The 15599-nt window shown below is 38.3% G+C and overlaps 1 protein-coding gene across 2 annotated transcripts in view; it reads left to right on the forward strand.

Annotated features, from left to right (window-relative positions):
* LOC127633199 (phytanoyl-CoA hydroxylase-interacting protein-like) overlaps nucleotides 1-15591 on the forward strand; it is a 42458-nt gene extending 26867 nt beyond the window's left edge. Inside the window, exons 1-5 of one of the 2 annotated variants that reach the window (XM_052112066.1) lie at nucleotides 1677-1768; nucleotides 8713-8909; nucleotides 11639-11813; nucleotides 12021-12138; nucleotides 14631-15591. In XM_052112066.1, the coding sequence (XP_051968026.1) occupies nucleotides 8745-8909; nucleotides 11639-11813; nucleotides 12021-12138; nucleotides 14631-15168 (996 nt within the window). In that variant the 5' untranslated portion in view covers nucleotides 1677-1768; nucleotides 8713-8744 and the 3' untranslated portion in view covers nucleotides 15169-15591. Of the gene's footprint in view, nucleotides 1-1676; nucleotides 1769-8712; nucleotides 8910-11638; nucleotides 11814-12020; nucleotides 12139-14630 lie in introns of those variants that run through there. The other variant, XM_052112065.1, reaches the window with a different exon arrangement.
* Nucleotides 15592-15599: the final 8 nt, after the last annotated feature.

The raw sequence follows: 15599 nt of genomic DNA on the forward strand, positions 1-15599 counted from the left end.
TCTAACACAATTAGATCTACGGTACATACAATCCCCTTGATGAAGATCTAGACAGGTGATGCTGGGGAGGAGGAGGGTTTCAGAGAAAATCTATCATATAGTGATTCAGTGAAACTATCTTACATTCAAATAACTGAGCAATTTCAGAGAGATTAAATTGGCTAACAGATTATATGTCAAAGGACCTATCAACTAGTGAAATAGAGTCCGCAAATTAATAAGCAGTGATGGATAATTGGCAAACTGGCATGATCCAGAGAGATGATCTAGTTCTGTTGTTCTGTTGTATTGTAGTATCATGTTGTAATTCAATCATCATAAAATTAGTTGTGCTGATGATTTAGGATAATCCACCAATCACCGGCCTTCATGCACAAGCATTGCATAAAGTATGTTACCAAAAACAAGTACTCATCATGAAGACATTTTATTTTAATCCATATGCATCTGTAAGGGAATATGGGGAAAAACACATACATTTCACAATGAAAAATATCAATCATGCAGTTCAACTTTGGCTTTGAATTTCATCCATAAGTGTCTGATGAAAGGTTCTATTTCTGCATCATGTTTCCTGTGTATTATTCATTAGGATGAATGTAACAAAGCAGCCTCTCTCTGTGTTCACGCTCCAGAGCAGTGGAGAGCTGCTGAGGGTGTTGTTCATCTCAATGATAGTGTTGTAGGGCTCATGGGTGGCCCACCAGAGAATGTTGAGCATGAAGATAGCCATTGTCTGCAGTCTCATGTGTTCATTGTTGTCTGATCATGTGAGGATGCCAATGTATGTTGACATTGTGTGGCCTAATTTTGTATAAGGGCAGAGGCCCTAACAATACTATATTTGTGTAAATAACATTAGTTTTATGCATTATAATATTCATCTAATATGAATATAGCAAGAACTAACATGATCCTATGTTGTTGTGGGTTGTTGTGCAGTTGCTGATGTATTCTAAACAGTTAGCACATTGCTGCAGAATGCGATTGCTAAGGCATTCTGGTTCGTTACTTGGAGGTTCTGAGGTGTGACAATTTGAGTCATCATTCATGTCTGAAGCACAAACATGTGTTACATGCTAATGTTTAATCTAGCAACCACCTAGCAATGCCCTAGCAAGGAGCCAGAAGAATTTAGCAACCAATGAGAAAACTCTAGCAACTTTTTTTTTTTTTGCAGTATCTTTCACTTAAAACTGTGAGCATGTGTGTCACATTCGCAAAACAGATGGATTCCTCTTTTCTACTACCCCAACAGAAAAAACATTTACAACCTGACCTACGTTAGACAGTATAAGAATAATATCATCTTTTGGAAATGTGACAGACAGTACAAATGAAGGGAGATGATGGGACAGAACTTTGCAGAGAGACCGGATATTTTTCCCCTTTCCTAATGGTAACTGTGTTTTGAATTTGGAGACTTGATTACCCAACCAAGACTCATGTCATCCCAGCTCTCACTCTGTTTTTTCACTTGCTCTCTAATTTCAGTACAGCACTGACCCGCTGTTCAGTTACCGAGTCTGTCCACAGCAGGGACTGATGACTTAATCTGGGCTCCTCCTATGGGAGTGTGATAGGCTTGTAAAACAAACACTAAAGCTGCTCTAAGCCAATAGCGTGCAGCTTGAGCTCAGGGTGCACTGGAGACAGGTCAGTGCCCTTGGGCTGAACAGAAGACCATGTCCCCTAGCCTGAGATCTTGTAGATCAAAACTACTGGTCCTGTGTGCGGGACTCCAAGAGAGGACCTGTTCGTTTGACTGGTAAGTGAAGTGGTTTCTCTCTTGGGCTATTTAATCTCCTCCAGGCTTAGCCTCTAGCGTCATCAGTTGTTTTGTATGCTGTTGTGGAGTAAAGATTACATGGAACTGGATGCTGTGAGCGGATGAAAGCCAGAGAGTTCTCTGCTTATTAGTGAAATAGATGCTATGACCTTCACAGAAAACCTCACTTTCTCAATCAATATTTTTGTTGTTTTCCATAAAAATATTAAAACAGCCGTAAAACAAGGATACATTTACTTGAGAAGCAAAACTGTGTAAAATATTTGGACTTGTTTTCAAATAATATCTTTAAATTTTTTTATATTTTTCCTACACTGGCAAGTCAATGCATCTTTTTTCTCAAGTAAATGTAACTAGATTTTTTAGGATGTTTCTGGATTTCCCTAGAAAGCAAAAATACTGATTAAGAATGTATATATATATATATATATATATATATATATATATATATATATATATGCACTTACACACACACATACACACACGCATATATATAGTAATACTCCACTATCATCAAGACCTTAATAATAACATGTTACGCAAAGTACTGGCAATGGTAGAAAAATGCATTTAGGATAATCCTATATGCATTTTTCTGCCATTGCCAGTACTTTGTGTAAAATGTATTTATTGAGGTCTTGATGAAAATTGAGTATTAATTTGGTTATTCATTTATGATTATTCATGTCCCCTTATTATAACATTTTACCTGGATTTTTCACATCATCTTTATGGCCAGTTTATTCATTAAAGGGATCATCAATGTACAGATAATATTATTGATGTAACAAAAATGGAAAGGGTTAGGGTATAATGAATCTTATAGATGGGTAGAACATTTTTATTTGTCAGCACGCAGGATAATTTACAATAAAGTGAAGGGGAAAGGTGGTTAGTAATGGTGAAAAAGTTAAAAGAAATATTGACCAGTCACATAAATTCAGACATTTTTTTATATAAGATATTTTTAAGATATTTACCTTCCCTCAAACATACAGTATATGTACATTTTAACCTAAAATCTTGATATTTAGTACAAAAAAATGGATATCTTATATGTCAATAACTCAGATATGTTTGCTGAGGATTTAAAATACTAAGCTTCTTAAATTAAGTTAGACTTAAGTTACAGAAAGCATCATAAGAACTGAGTACCCACAGTCATTCAAGGAGTCTAATCATGGATGGAGATTTATAGCACACTCCTTTGGGAGGGGAGTCCTCAACCATGCATCCATATCACCATAATTCAAATGCCCTTACAAGGAGAAAAGACCAAATTAGATGGATCAGTGTACGGCAACTGAGGCTTTGCTAAACTGCGTTATGCTGTGCATGACTGTGTGTCTGGATCAATAATGATGATTCTAGGTGACAAGTTATTAGTGCTGCTTGAGTTGTCATTCACTAATGTAATAGGGATATACAGTGTACTCGATATACCATTTAAAAGTTTTGACACCCTTGACTGAATTTTATTCTTAATAAACTATGGATCTACAGGCTTTTGCCTACATGCTTGAAATTGGTTTTGCATAAAATATAAATTCTGCCATTATATATATAAAAAGTTTCTTTACATAAATACAATTTCAACACAATTTCAGATTTTGGTCATGGCGGACTAGAATTGCTATGCTGCTGAGCAAGTACAGACACTTGCTACTTCTTGAACATACACTGACATACAGAGCTATGCATGTAGACATGTTGCTGCACAATTAGACATACATGCAATCCCCATGTAGACAAGTGTATTTGGGATGGAGGAGGGTTTCATAGAAGAAAAAATATTTCAGTGCACTGCAGTGGAACCAGCTTGTCCGCAAAACTAACGTCTCGGTTACTGTCATAACCTCCATTCCCTGATGGAGGGAACGAGACATTGTGTCGATGTAGTGACACTAGGGGTCGCTCTTGGGAGCTCCAAACACCTCAGATCTTTGCGAAAAAGCCAATGAGAATTGGTGAGTGGAATTTGCATGCCACTCCCCTGGACATCTCTCTGACAGCCACAGTTTCTTCTCCTGTCTCCCGTTCACTCTCTCGGAGTGCATATGAAGGGGTGTGGGGAGGGGTGACAGCTGTTAACAGTAAACAATTTTCAGATTAGAAATTAGTCAAGTTATTGCTTGCATTTGTAGCAGGAAGTTTTACATCAAATCACAGTAATGATGTTAACAAATAAATCAGGTCTTGAAATAAGACCGATCTCGAGTACTACAACACTGGTATAGTGTTGCCAAATGTCCTGTATTAGCCAGGACATCCTGTACTTTGGTCAAAAAGAAGACTCCTATATATAACTTACCAACTTTAACTGCCATGGTGTCCTGAGTGGTCTCTCCACTAACAGAGGGATGATGTCCCGGCACAACGTCCATGATTTAGAACTATGGAAAGTTCATCCTTTCGGCACCGCTTTGTCCATTGTGCATCTTAACGGATGTGTATGTGTCCGCAATGTTTTTTTGCTGAGATGCAGGTGTGTGACATCATACAAACATGATCGATCAATGTGTCAAAGTTACTACATCACAAGATATTAAAACTTCTTTAACAAACATTTGCGTAGACAGGTGTACAAAGCACGGTAAATTAAACTCCATTTTGATGATCGTACACCTGTAGCACAAATGCTAGCATAGGAGCATTGTTTTTCAGTTGGGTTGCTAGGAGACATCTCTAGTGACATTCAAACCCATTAAGCTAATGTCAGCATTGCAGTTTTGCTTGTTTAAACATCATTTTCCAAGCATCTGGCAATGAAATTCCTTTATGTTGGAGATCTCAGAATTCAAGTAGGAATATCCCTCATCTGACTTGAATGGAATGCAGCATGAGTCGCTAAACTCTGCCTTTGACTTTGACCCTGCTTCAGTCCCCAGTTGGCCTTCTTTGGCCCAAGGGTAATCCAACTGGCCATTTGCCCCGAATAAGCCCTAAGGACAAGCATGCCCTCATTTGGCCCAACAGTGGAAATGCGGCTTTTTGTTCCTCCACAAGTAACTTGCAATTTTATGTTTCAACCACAGATGTCAGTAAATAACCTATAATTCCACAGTGTAGCTTTAATGAGAGATAATTTAAGTTGAAAATGTGCTTATCATTTGTCATGAAAAATATACATTACATGTCACGGTGCAAAAAATTTTAATGGTCCTTAAATATCTTTATGCAAAATACATTCCTTTAACTATGACGCCAAATATGTTTTTTTTATTCACTCTATTAATGTGTTAATGTCTGTGTGTGTCTTTATTGTGTTTGCTGTGTGGGTGTGTGTTAAGTGAGGTGCGCAGCTCTACACTTTATATGTCGCTGTTCCAGCTACTTCATACTGGCAACCTCCACAAACCACCTGCCTGTAATTACACTGATGAAGCAGACTTCCTTATTCTGAAAGCTTTCATTCCCTTTGTCTCCATAACTATCTGGTTATGAATTAGGAGTACTTGTGATCTGAAAGTACCATTGTTTTTCTCTTTTATTTTGTAGTTGAAAGTAACAAAGTGTTCCTGAAGTAATTCTCAGCATACAGCATAGGCCTACCTTTGAGACCTTACTTGGAGTCAGAGAGCTCGATTGATTGCTGGCTCCACCTCCATCTCTGAACCACTTCCTGTTCTGGTTGCTGTCGGCATGCTGCACGAGATTTTGTAGCTTGCTAGCCTGCTAAGCGTTACTTATTCTTATACGTTCATCATTTTATCCTTTGCCATTTTATCACATGCTTCAGGTTTTTCCCCTTTCTACTGTTTCAACTGTGTGAACTTTAACGCATACACTTTTTCTTGTCTACATCGCGCGTCTCAACTGTGTGCATTCATTTCTCCACTGTGTTTTACACTGATTATTTCATCAATCTCAAAAATCTCCTCCAACTATGTTCAGTTCTACAGAAATGGTATATATGAAGAGTTACAAACTCTGAGTTACAAATGACATGCTCTTATCATCTGATCGTGGCTGCATTTCTCTTTTAGTGCTTTTAGAACTTGACATGATGAATCATGGTATTCTCTTAAATAGGCTGGTGGATTTGCATTTTCATGGTTTAGGTCCTATTTATCAGACCGCTACCACTATGTACAGTATGCGTAAAAGAGGAATTGTCAAATCAAACAAAAGTTAAGTATGGAGTGCCACAGGGATCAGTTTTAGGGCCTCTGCTTTTGACCTTATACATGCTTCCCCTGGGAGATATTATCAGGAATCATGGAATAAGTTTCCACTGTTATGCAGATGATACCCAAACTTATATTTCTTCTAAACCCAATGAAAATTCACAATTCTTCAAATTAGCAGAGAGTATCAATGAAATCAAACATTGGATTGCCAGAAATTTCCTTCTACTCAATTCCAACAAAACAGAGGTACTAATTATTGGACCAAAAACCTCTAAAATATAAGCCACTAAAATATAATTTGACACTCGATGGATGTACTGTTACGTCGTCTTCTACAGCAAAGAACTTGGGTGTTATATTTGATATTAATCTGTCCTTTGAAAATCAAATTTCCAATGTTTGTAGAACAGCATTCTTCCACCTCAGAAATATTGCTAAATTACGACACATGCTCTCTGTTGCTGATGGCGAAAAATGAATTCATACGTTCATGACCTCAAGACTAGATTATTGTAATGCATTAATGGATGTCCAGCAAGATCAATAAATAAACTTCAAATGGTTCAAAATGCAGCAGCCAGAGTGCTGACTACAACCAAGAAATACAGTATGATCTTATTAGCCCCATTTTATCATCATTATATTGGCTACCTATATTTTGTATTCATTTTAAAATTCTGTTTACTACATTCAAAGCTTTGAATGGTTTAGCTACACAGTACATAAGTGACCTGACATGCTATATTCCATCACATTCATTATGATCACAAAATTATGGCTTGCTAATAGTTCCTAGAATATCAAAATCCACAAAAGGAGGATGATCCTTTCCCTATTTGTCTCTTAAACTATGGAATAGTCTCCCTAACTCTGTTGGGGATGCAGACACACTCACTCAGTTAAGTATAGACTAAAGACTCGTTTATTTAGCCAGCCATATACCTACATTATCCATCAACTCACAATTAGGCTGCTTTAGTTAGGTCTGCCAGAAGCAGAAACATCTATCACGATCTATAACTCTGCATAAAATGTAATGACGTTTACATTAATATTATTATGTTTCCATGTCTGAACCATGGTATTCATAACCCAAGGTTACCAGAGCCGGCCAGATCCAGCTCCAACCTGCTTGGTGTTGGACTCCACTGCTATGTATCTCTGAGTATCTCTAGCATCTCAGTCGGTGCTAGCCAGACATCACTTCAGTAATTTACGATGGAATACAGAGGATAAACTGATGCCAACTGTAAGACATCAGATACTTCATATGCCACTGCCTGATCCTTTGATATATGATGGACCCCACCAAACCTCACCGAAATTACCTACCGGTTAAAGTGCGATGCACCTCATTGATCTCTGCCTGTCTATTGATGGACTACACTCTTGAAATGGAATACACAGACTTTAATTTAATTGCCAACAAAGCCTTCATCAACCAACTAACAAAGGACAATGCATCTATGTGAACTTCTGCAGTTAATCCAGGATGGACTTCAAAGATTTTAGTCATTAATCTTACAGTTCATTAAAAGGTTTTTTTGTTTAAACACTGGACCTTAACACTTACTTAGATTACTAATCTTAAACCATGACCTACACTGCACATAAATAACTAATATTGGCTTTATATTCATGCTGGTTAGCCAGAGGGGAACTGGCCCCCACAGTGATTCTGGTTTCTCCCAAGGTTATTTTTCTATCTACATCTTATGGAGTTTTATGTTCCTTGCCACAGTCGCATTCAGCTTGCTCACAGGGGTTCTAAATAGAATTATTATTTAATTATTATACACAATTTACAATCATATTTAATGAAACTACACACTGATCACTCTAAGACTTTATAGATATTACAGTTAAATTTTTTTGTTAATGCACGATATTCTGTAAAGCTGCTTTAAAACTATGTGTTGTGAAAAGCGCTATACAATTAAAAATGACTTTTGACTTGACGTAGGCGGTCTCTTGTCATCCCAAGTCTTTGTTCTGAGAACAAAGTACTGCAGGCAAGAGATAAAACAAGAAATGATTCAGCGCTGGGGAACACAGTAAGGGCCTGGCAATGAATCATTCATTCAGGCCCTCTCTAATGGTTGAGAGGAAACCACTCACCCACAACACTTCATCTGAAAAGACTCAGGAGGATAACTCCTGTATGGTGCTTCACCAACTCTTACAAATTCCCTTCATCTCTCTTTTTCTGGTGTCTTTACACAGCGATTTTAGCTGACTGGGCTGGTAATGTGTTGTGTACAGCTCCCCAAGGCATTTTCTGTATTTTCCCTCTCTTTTTCGGCTCTCGCTCTCTCTCTCTTTCAAGTTCATTCATTGCATTTCCCGATAGAGCTGTTTTAAGTAGACAGGGCCACCTTGGTGCCAGGACAGAGAGGGTTTAGGGATAGCATTTATTCCCATAATCAGACCTTTGACTGAACAGCAAAAGGTTTTGTTCCACATTGTAGCTTATTCTCGCCAAAAATCACCCACTTAGACAGCAAGAACTGTTTAACTGACCTGAAAAGTGACCAATGCTTTTTGGGGTGGGTTTCTGAATACAACAATAATAGATAGGCATGAAAAACATCTGTGCATCATCCTTCAGAAAAAGGATCTATAGATAACAGTGACAAACTTTTTGTGACATCCTCGAAAATCATGAGAACAACTGTGCAAGGTAAAAGAAAATACTCATCCAGAGGTGTATTTGCAACAGGGATAAAGATGGTTTGTGCTGACTACAATGTGTTTTGTGCCGTGACATATTGCATGTCCCTCTCTGTCTCCCAGGAAATAAGTCCCTCGACAGTGGCATCGCAGAGATGGAGGAACTTCCTGTTCCCCAGAACATCAAAATCAGCAACATCACGTGCGACTCCTTTAAGATCTGCTGGGACATGGACTCCAGAGCAAAGGAGCGCATCACACACTACTTTATTGACCTCAACAAGAAAGAAAACAAGAATGCCAACAAGTTCAAACACAAGGTGCGTGCTTACTCTGAGTACATACTTTTCTCTCTTTTGAGCCTCATTTGAACTATGATGTTAATATCTTGGATAACAAGATTTACAGCAGTGTCACCATAAGTTGGTGATACAATTTTTTTAAGGGATATTATCTGTATTAGTTTGGATTTATCTATTTTTATAAAAACAAAAAATACATTTTTAAAAACTATTTATAATTTTTTCCTTAAATTACTACTGTTAGCTATCTGTCACTCACTCGACATTGTGTCGATGAGTTGACACAAGGGGTCACCCTTGGGGGCCCAGACATCTCTGATCTTTGAGAAAAGGCCAATGAAAATTGGCGTGTGGGATTTGCATGCCACTCCCCCGGACATATTGGTATAAAAGGAGTGTCGCTTGCAAACACACACTCAGATATCTTCTTCGGAGCTGAGTGGACATATTCACAGAGCGGAATTCCTCCTGCTGTTCCATTCATCTCTCTCTCTGAAAGGCTGTTGGATCTATGGTGCATTACAGCGGTTCTCCCCCTCACACACAACGGTTGTGCTGAGTAAACACCCCTGGGGGCTTCGACAGCTGTGCAGAGCTTCATATATATATATATATATATATATATATATATATATATATATATATATATACACATACATACACACACACGTATATGTATACATATATACACAAATAAAAGAGTAGATTTTCCTCTAAAAGAGTGGTGCAAACGAAAGTGTCTTTTTCAAGACGCCTCTTCGTTTGTGTGTGTTTTCCTGGTTTTGATCATTACCTCTCCACTTCCCATGACCACTATGTCATGCTCTCACTGCGAGGGCATGATTTTGGCAGTGTTGCGGCCACGGCTTTCTCTCGTAAGAGGGGCGATTTGGGGACTTCAATGGGAGCTTCTCCGCCGGGAAATCCCTCACGGACCTCCCAATCCACAGCATGCTTGTTTCACCCAGTGAGTTCCGCGATGTGACCGCGGGCTCTTCTCTGAGCGAGTTCACGGTCACGTTCGCAGTTCGTGAATTGGATGAGCTTTTGATTACAGCATCGGAGAGTGGGTTGGTTCAGTCTGTCGCCATGCGCATCTGCAGGCCATGCTTGCCCGGGCAGATGCGAGCGTTGGGATGGAGTAGAATCCCCCGCTCCCCCCTGAACCTCACAGATCGATGTTTGGTCTCGGGGCTCCGAGTGCCACTTACTGCCATGGCCTGCCCCCGTACCTTTCTTCCCGGAAGTGCATGTTGAGCTCACGTGATCGCGGCGGGCACCTTTTACTACCCGGACCCGGTTCGCGGGCTCATCCTCTCTCAATACCCTCGACGGTGGGACGGCCAGTGGGTGCTCGGCAACTCCCCAGGTTGGTAAGACCATGGTGCACCTGTGCCCTCTGAGCGCCGCCACCTGGCGGAGCCGTTCAAGTCTGAATCCCTTTTAGGGATCAGGTGGTGAACCTGCAAGCAGACCCAGCCTTAGCGTTGCTGTGTCCAGTGCAACATTGACACAACGTTGAGTAAGTGACAGATAGGGAACATCTCGGTTACTGATGTAACCTCCGTTCCCGATGGAGGGAATGAAATGTTGTGTCCCTCTTGCCACAACACTGAACCAACAGCTGAAATGGCCAGGTCTTTGGCTTAGCTCCTGCGAAACCTGAGTGTGTGTTTGCTACCGACACTCCTTTTATACCCGTATGTCTGGGGGAGTGGCATGCAAATCCCACACGCCAATTCTCATTGGCCTTTTCTCAAAGATCAGAGATGTCTGGGCTCCCAAGGGTTACCCCTAGTGTCAATTCATCGACACAACGTCTCGTTCCCTCCATCAGTGAACGGAGGTTACATCAGTAAACAAGATGTTTTACCTTGTGAATTCAATAGTTGTTTTGAAAATATATACACTCATTTTGAATCACATAATTGCAACCACTCCAAAACAATTGGGACAGTCAAGTTTTTTCCACTGTATCACCATTTCCACAAACACTTATTAAGCTTTTGGGCACTGAAGACTTAAGTTTGTTAAGTTTAGCAAGTGGAATTTTCCCCCATTCATCCATTATGCATGTTTTCAGCTGTGCAATTGTACAGAGCCTTCATTGCCATATTACTTTTGTTTTATTGGAATTTTGCGTATTGTCCTCAAATTAATTTTTTTTAATTGGGGTTGTATTTTTACATTAATTTTCACCATAGAGATTTCAATTACTTCTTCAGTACAGAGCTCTAAACCTTGAACCAATCCAAACAGCTCTGAGATTAATCACAATATTAGAAACTTATGATTCACAGCAATTAATTAAGAGAACATCTGAAAATAAGACATTGGTACAAGAGTGTGTCTTTAAAATACTTGGTAATAACTACAATGAAGCATAGCAAATTATGTAATCGAATCAGAAACAATGGTACCATATGAAAATATTGACTACAAAGTAATGAAATAGTTGTTTCAGAGTGTACTGAAAGAGTAGGGTACTTGATAATGTTATTCATAATGCTTTATGAAGTGGATGGTCACTTTTGGCTCAATTTTTATTTTTTTGGTTAGTTCTCTGATTGGTGGATCTCTCTTCAGGATTATGGGTAGTGTAGTTCTTTACTGGGAATTCAGCAATTAACTTGAATAAAAAAACAAAGTTGAAATCACTCTGACTTCACACACTATATGGAGAAAATTCAATCAAAATAAAGCTGCTCATGTTTTCATCAATGTTGTCCATTATGTGGCCCATCCAGGACGTTCCAACTAAGCTGGTAGCAAAAGCAGTTCCTCTACCTATGACAGTTCGAGGACACTGGTTCCTGAGTCCGCGCACTGAGTACACGGTGGCCGTTCAGACCGCATCCAAACAGGGTGATGGAGACTACGCCGTGTCAGAATGGAGTGAGATCATTGAATTCTGTACAGCCGGTGAGATGCACATTCATGCTATCTCAGTCATGACTGGAATTTCTAGTTTAAACTGAAAAATAGTGATAGTTTTTACAGTGGGATGATGCAATATTTTTTTTGTTCTCTGAAGAATTAAGTGTTGCTATGGCTTCCATAGATTGAGCCATGTTACTGGCTCATATTGTGTCCTATCCATTTAATTGAATTTATTTTCTGTGCCCACAGATTATTCCACTGTCCATCTCACACAGTTGTTGGAGAAAGCTGAGGTCATCTCTGGCAGAATGCTGCGGTTTTCTGTCTTTTACCGAAACCAGCAAAAAGAGTATTTTGACCATGCAAGGTATGTTTCTCTGTGGTAACCAACACCAGATTCTTAATGTAAGTATTAGAAGAACATTCACAAATGACTTATATGTTTTACATAAGAACACATTGCAAATGTATATTTAACTTTCTGTCCTCTGTGGAACAAAAATTATGTTTGGAGGTTAGCATTTAAAAGTGAATAGTGACTGAGGCTTTCAGTCCCTAACAATCTCCAGAATATTTTCTTTTGAGTTTCACAGAAGACAAAAAGTCATATGGGTTTGGAACAGCATGAGGGTGAATAAAAGATGACAGCATTTTCATGTTTGGTGAACTTTTCCTTTAAAACCACATCAATTTAATTCAGAATTAAAATTTATATTATGATTTACAAATTGTTTTGACTAATTTTAAACAGTAGTGAGGTTAAAGCTTAAAACAAGAACTAAAAATTGTCCACAGGGGTTATAAAAACAGATACACTGTAAACTCTGAAAACAAGTTTTACAATTTTGCTTCAAGTAAATATATCTTGTTTTAAAGATGTTGTTACTTGAGAACAAGACAAAAACACAGATTAAGAAAATGATTTTTCTCAGTGCATTTTAGACAACACATTCAAAATCCCTGAAGGTTTTTGATTAAAATACTTTGAGTTGTCTTTATTGCAAATCATCTTTTATTTTGGATGAATTAATTTAGAGGCTAATACAATTTCCTTTATTGAAAATAATATTTTCTGTTGCTGGAGACAAATAATGAACTCTGTACACAAAAAGCAATTATGTTTTAGTAACCCCAGGGACTTCAGTCTATTCTTTTTAATCTAACACTCCTATATTAATTGAACAGGTCTTTTATTGTGTATGAAAACAATCATCAAAACAGTCTTTATTTTAGAACAGTTTCAATTTATTCTGTTAAAGGGGAAATGTGTACAGCAATTGTTTGACGTTGAAATACATTCTCTTATCCTGGTTTAATGTACTAAAACAAATAAGTAAGCCATGTGTAGCCATTGCTATGCAAAGAATGTTGCTCTGTGGGATATATTTGTCCAACCAACTTTCAAACCAATGGTCTATTTTTCAAAATCAGTTTGGTGATATTATAGTGTTGCAGAAATGACACACTTCACCTTAAATTAATTTGACTTTTGTGATATACTCATTCATATTTATAAAATGAATCAGATTTCAGAAGTAGAATGCCCATTAAAATCAAATGAAATCTATCTGAAAAGGCCAGCTGCAGAGCAAAGAAGTAACAGGGTTGAGAGAGGACATTCATTTCACTTCAGAAATGATATTTTTCTTTTCACTCCAGTTCATGTTTCTGGATATAGCTCTTCATCTTTCTTCAGTGAGATCCAGTATTCATCACCTTTACTTTATTCATGAGTCATTAAATCCTTTTTCACGTCAGTGAGCTATAGTAAAGACTATCAGTGCTGTTCTTGTCCCATGTGTAACTGAACTGATTAGATATTTGGATTCTAATTATTGTGTTAATTGGAGTGGCTGTTTTGTTAACAAACCTGGTCTGTCTGTCTGTCTGTCTATCTATCATTCTTCTATCTATCTATCTATCTATTGTGTCTGTCTGTCATTCTTCTATCCATCTATCTATCTATCTATTGTGTCTGTCTGTCATTCTTCTATCCATCTATCTATATATCTATTGTGTCTGTCTGTCATTCTTCTATCCATCTATCTATATATCTATTGAGTCTGTCTGTCATTCTTCTATCCATCTATCTATCTATCTATCTATTGTGTCTGTCTGTCATTCTTCTATCCATCTATCTATCTATCTATCTATCTATTGTGTCTGTCTGTCATTCTTCTATCCATCTATCTATATATCTATTGTGTCTGTCTGTCATTCTTCTATATATCTATCTATCTATTGTGTCTGTCTGTCATTCTTCTATCCATCTATCTATCTATCTATTGTGTCTGTCTGTCATTCTTCTATCCATCTATCTATATATCTATTGTGTCTGTCTGTCATTCTTCTATCCATCTATCTATCTATCTATCTATCTATTGTGTCTGTCTGTCATTCTTCTATCCATCTATCTATATATCTATTGTGTCTGTCTGTCATTCTTCTATCCATCTATCTATTGTGTCTGTCTGTCATTCGTCTATCTATCTATCTGTCATTATTCTATCTATCTATTGTGTCTGTCTGTCATTCGTCTATCTATCTATTTTGTCTGTCTGTCATTCTTCTATCCATCTATCTATCTATCGTGTCTGTCTATCATTCTTCTATCTATCTCTCTGTCATTATTCTATCTATCTATTGTGTCTGTCTGTCATTCTTCTATCTATCTATCTATCTATCTATCTATCTATCTATCTATCTATCTATCTATCTATCTGTCATTATTCTATCTATCTATCTATCTATCTATCTATCTATCTATCTATCTATCTATCTATCTATCTATGAGAAAACTGCCTTAATGGCAGCTGTCATTTGTCATTTACAGTAAAGTTCCCTCTATTCTTGTTTCAGGGAGTCGCAAAACAACAAGATGTTGCCGTCAGTAAAGGACAACAGCGGCAGCCACGGCTCGCCCATCAGTGGGAAGCTAGAGGGCATTTTCTTCAGCTGCAATACTGAATTCAACACAGGCAAACCCCCACAGGACTCACCATATGGCCGCTACCGCTTCCAGCTAGTAGCCGAAACGCTCTTCAACCCCGAGACAAACCTGTATTTTGCCGACTTCTACTGCATGTATACGGCCTATCACTACGTCATTCTGGTGATCGCTCCGAAGGGCTCGGCAGGAGATGAATTCTGCAAACAGCGTCTTCCGGCACTGGATATCAGCAACAACCGCTTTCTGACCTGCACAGAGGGTGAAGGCAGACAGCTGGTGTTCCACCATGCCCAGGACGTTATCCTGGAGGTGATCTACACCGATCCAGTGGATCTGAGCCTGGGAACGGTAGCTGAGATCAGCGGTCATCAGCTCATGAGCATGTCAACAGTCAATGCCAAGAAAGACCCAAGCTGCAAGACCTGTAACATCAGTGTGGGACGTTAACTCTTCAACCGGACCCTTCTGCTGCCTTGAACAGCTGCCTTCTCCTGTCGCCGTCCCATCATCCTCCTGTTGAACTTACCAATAATTTCCTTATGATGTCTTAAAGGCTTTGTTCAGACAGCCAGAAAAATCCCATTTTTGTCATATGTGACTCAAATCTGTCAGGTTGTTTGCAGTGTGAACAGCAAAACATACTTAAAATCTGATGTTTTTCTAACCGATCCAAATCCACAGGAATAGTTTTGGTTCCCTCACAATACCTTTATCCATCCCTTATGAAAATGTACCATGGTTTACTATATAATTTACTATAGTTCATCTATGCTATTTGTAGTAAAAACATAACCACAAAGTTTACATTGGTTTTCCTACAGTAACCATTATAATGGTTAAAATGAATATATATATATATATATATATATATATATATA

The sequence above is a fragment of the Xyrauchen texanus genome, chromosome 40 (genome assembly GCF_025860055.1).
Source record: "Xyrauchen texanus isolate HMW12.3.18 chromosome 40, RBS_HiC_50CHRs, whole genome shotgun sequence".
Classification (NCBI taxonomy): domain Eukaryota; kingdom Metazoa; phylum Chordata; class Actinopteri; order Cypriniformes; family Catostomidae; genus Xyrauchen; species Xyrauchen texanus.